General features: G+C 49.5%; 1 protein-coding gene across 2 annotated transcripts in view; it reads left to right on the top strand.

Moving 5' to 3' along the window:
• adam9a (ADAM metallopeptidase domain 9a) overlaps positions 1 to 2500 on the top strand; it is a 32194-nt gene that overhangs the window by 6314 nt on the left and 23380 nt on the right. For both annotated transcript variants that reach the window (XM_084025002.1, XM_084025001.1), the window contains exon 2: positions 551 to 651. In XM_084025002.1, the coding sequence (XP_083881128.1) occupies positions 551 to 651 (101 nt within the window). The remainder of the gene's footprint in view (positions 1 to 550; positions 652 to 2500) is intronic.

Here is a 2500-nt window from a genome sequence, read left to right as displayed (position 1 = left end):
CATAGTCCAGGGTCAGGGTCAGATTCATAGTCCAGGGTCAGGGTACAGGGTCAGATTCATAGTCCAGGGTCAGGTTCATGGTCCAGGGTCAGGTCCATAGTCCAGGGTCAGATTCATAGTCCAGGGTCAGGGTACAGGGTCAGATTCATAGTCCAGGGTCAGGTTCATGGTCCAGGGTCAGGTCCATAGTCCAGGGTCAGGGTCAGATTCATAGTCCAGGGTCAGGTTCATAGTCCAGGTTCATGGTCCAGGGTCAGGTTCATAGTCCGGGGTCAGGTTCATAGTCTTGGGTCAGGTTCATAGTCCGGGGTCAGGTTCAGGGTCCGGGGTCAGGTTAATAGTCTTGGGTCAGGTTCATAGTCCGGGGTCAGGTTCAGTGTCCGGGGTCAGGTTCAGACCCTGACTCAGCCTCCTGATTGGTGGAGAGGTGGATGTGTGATTGGGTTCCAGTACAGGTTTGAGGTACTTGTACTTTCCTAGAGGTAGTGTATTGCTCCGTCAGCAGTGGGATTAGTTACCATGACGACTGACCGTCTGTTTCCTCCTGCAGAGTCCCAGCAGACAGAACACCTCTCCTCCTATCAGCTGACTGTCCCTCGGCCAATAGGAGGCCGGCTGAGGCGGGACGTCGACGGGAGACCGCCCAATCAGGTACGGAGCTTTCACCACTCGGGTCTGCTGCTCTGTTAGTTCTCTGCTGCCTGACCTCTGACCTTTCAGGAAACACGCAGTCAGTAGTCAGATCCACTTCCTGTCGCCGTGACCTCAGCTGACCCTCGCTGAGTCAGCTGACCAGCTCAGTCAGCAGTTTGTTGTCTCGCTGCACTCGGACCAGAACCAGACCTGCTCCTCTCTTTATTCACGTCGGGGGGTCAGACCGGATCCTCCTCTGAGCAGCAATGAAGGGAGGAACCAGGAGAGACCAGGAGGGACCAGGAGAGACCAGGAGGGACCAGGAGGAACCAGGAGAGAACAGGAGGGACCAGGAGAGACCAGGAGGAACCAGGAGAGACCAGGATGGACCAGGAGAGACCAGGAGGGACCAGGAGAGAACAGGAGGGACCAGGAGGAACCAGGAGAGACCACAAGGAACCAGGAGAGACCAGGAGGGACCAGAAGGAACTAGGAGAGACCAGGAGAACCCAGGAGGGACCAGGAGAGACCAGGAGGAACCAGGAGAGACCCCCTCAGTGTGAACTTCTGTTCTTTGAAGAAGAAGAAGAAGAAGAAGAAGGAAGAGGAGAAGGAGGCCGTGATCATCTAGAGTGAGGAGGAGGAGGAGGAGGAGGCCGTGATCATCTAGAGTGAGGAGGAGGAGGAGGCCGTGATCATCTAGAGTGAGGAGGAGGAGGAGGAGGCCATGATCATCTAGAGTGAGGAGGAGGAGGAGGCCGTGATCATCTAGAGTGAGGAGGAGGAGGAGGAGGAGGACTCTCGGTTCTGTCTGTTCTGATGACGTCGTGTTGGTTGTTTTTCTTCAGATTAAAGTTTCTAGTGATAAATATAATAATAATAATAAACAGTATTACATCACAGCAGTCAGCTGATGATGTCACAACGCTGGAAGACACTGATTATATAATTATAGTATACTATATTATAATATATATATATATATATATATATATATATATTCTGTTATATTACCGATCTGTTGTTTTCCTCTCATATATGTTTGTATCAGCTGCTCATTGTTACATCAACTCTGTTTATTTATTATTATATTTACACATTCATTATGAAATTTATGAAACATCACATAAAATGACATTTTTTAAGATACTTTTTTGGGCTAGAGATCCGTTCAAGCCTTTTATGATTTTATTCAGACAGTGTGGAAACAGGGAGAGAGAGGGAAGACATGACAGGAAACTGGTCCCGGGCCGGGAGTCGAACCCGGGACCGCCGTGTCGAGGACGTTGAGCCTCTGTACGTGGGGCGGCTGATCTAACCGCTGCACCACCGGCCGCCCCACAAAATGACATTTTGAGAACAATATGTAAAGTAAGTCAACAAACGGGAAATAAAGTAAATGAACTAGATTGAGATTGATGGATGAAGTCAGCGGCCCGGTGTCTCTGATGAAAACACGGAGGGTTATTATTATGGGATGGTGAGATCTGGACTTCAATCATTTCATTCATTCCATTAAAACAAAGCCAACAAAGGAAGAGAACGCTAATAAATATTATTACATACATTTAAACAATAAGAGTAACAGCCATAATGCTGCTCCTGTAAAACTCAAAGCTTGTACAGCTGTAGCATGAAAGCATGGGGGATATTAATGTGGAGAGTCGTCAACGGGATCGCAGGTGTGTCTGTTGACCTTTGACCCCCGCTGTGTTCGGAGCACAGAGGAGCTGCTGTTGGCAGCTGGGTGATGTAGTCCACCGCTGACTTCCTGTCCTGGTTCACCTCAAACACACACAGACAGACAGGTGGTGTGTGTGTGTTCACCCCCGCAGTCATCACATACCTGCTGGTAGCTGCAGTAACA

This window comes from Eutrigla gurnardus (assembly GCF_963514095.1).
Source record: "Eutrigla gurnardus genome assembly, chromosome: 13".
In the NCBI taxonomy this organism is placed as follows: domain Eukaryota; kingdom Metazoa; phylum Chordata; class Actinopteri; order Perciformes; family Triglidae; genus Eutrigla; species Eutrigla gurnardus.
This window is presented reverse-complemented; position numbering and strand designations above follow the sequence as displayed.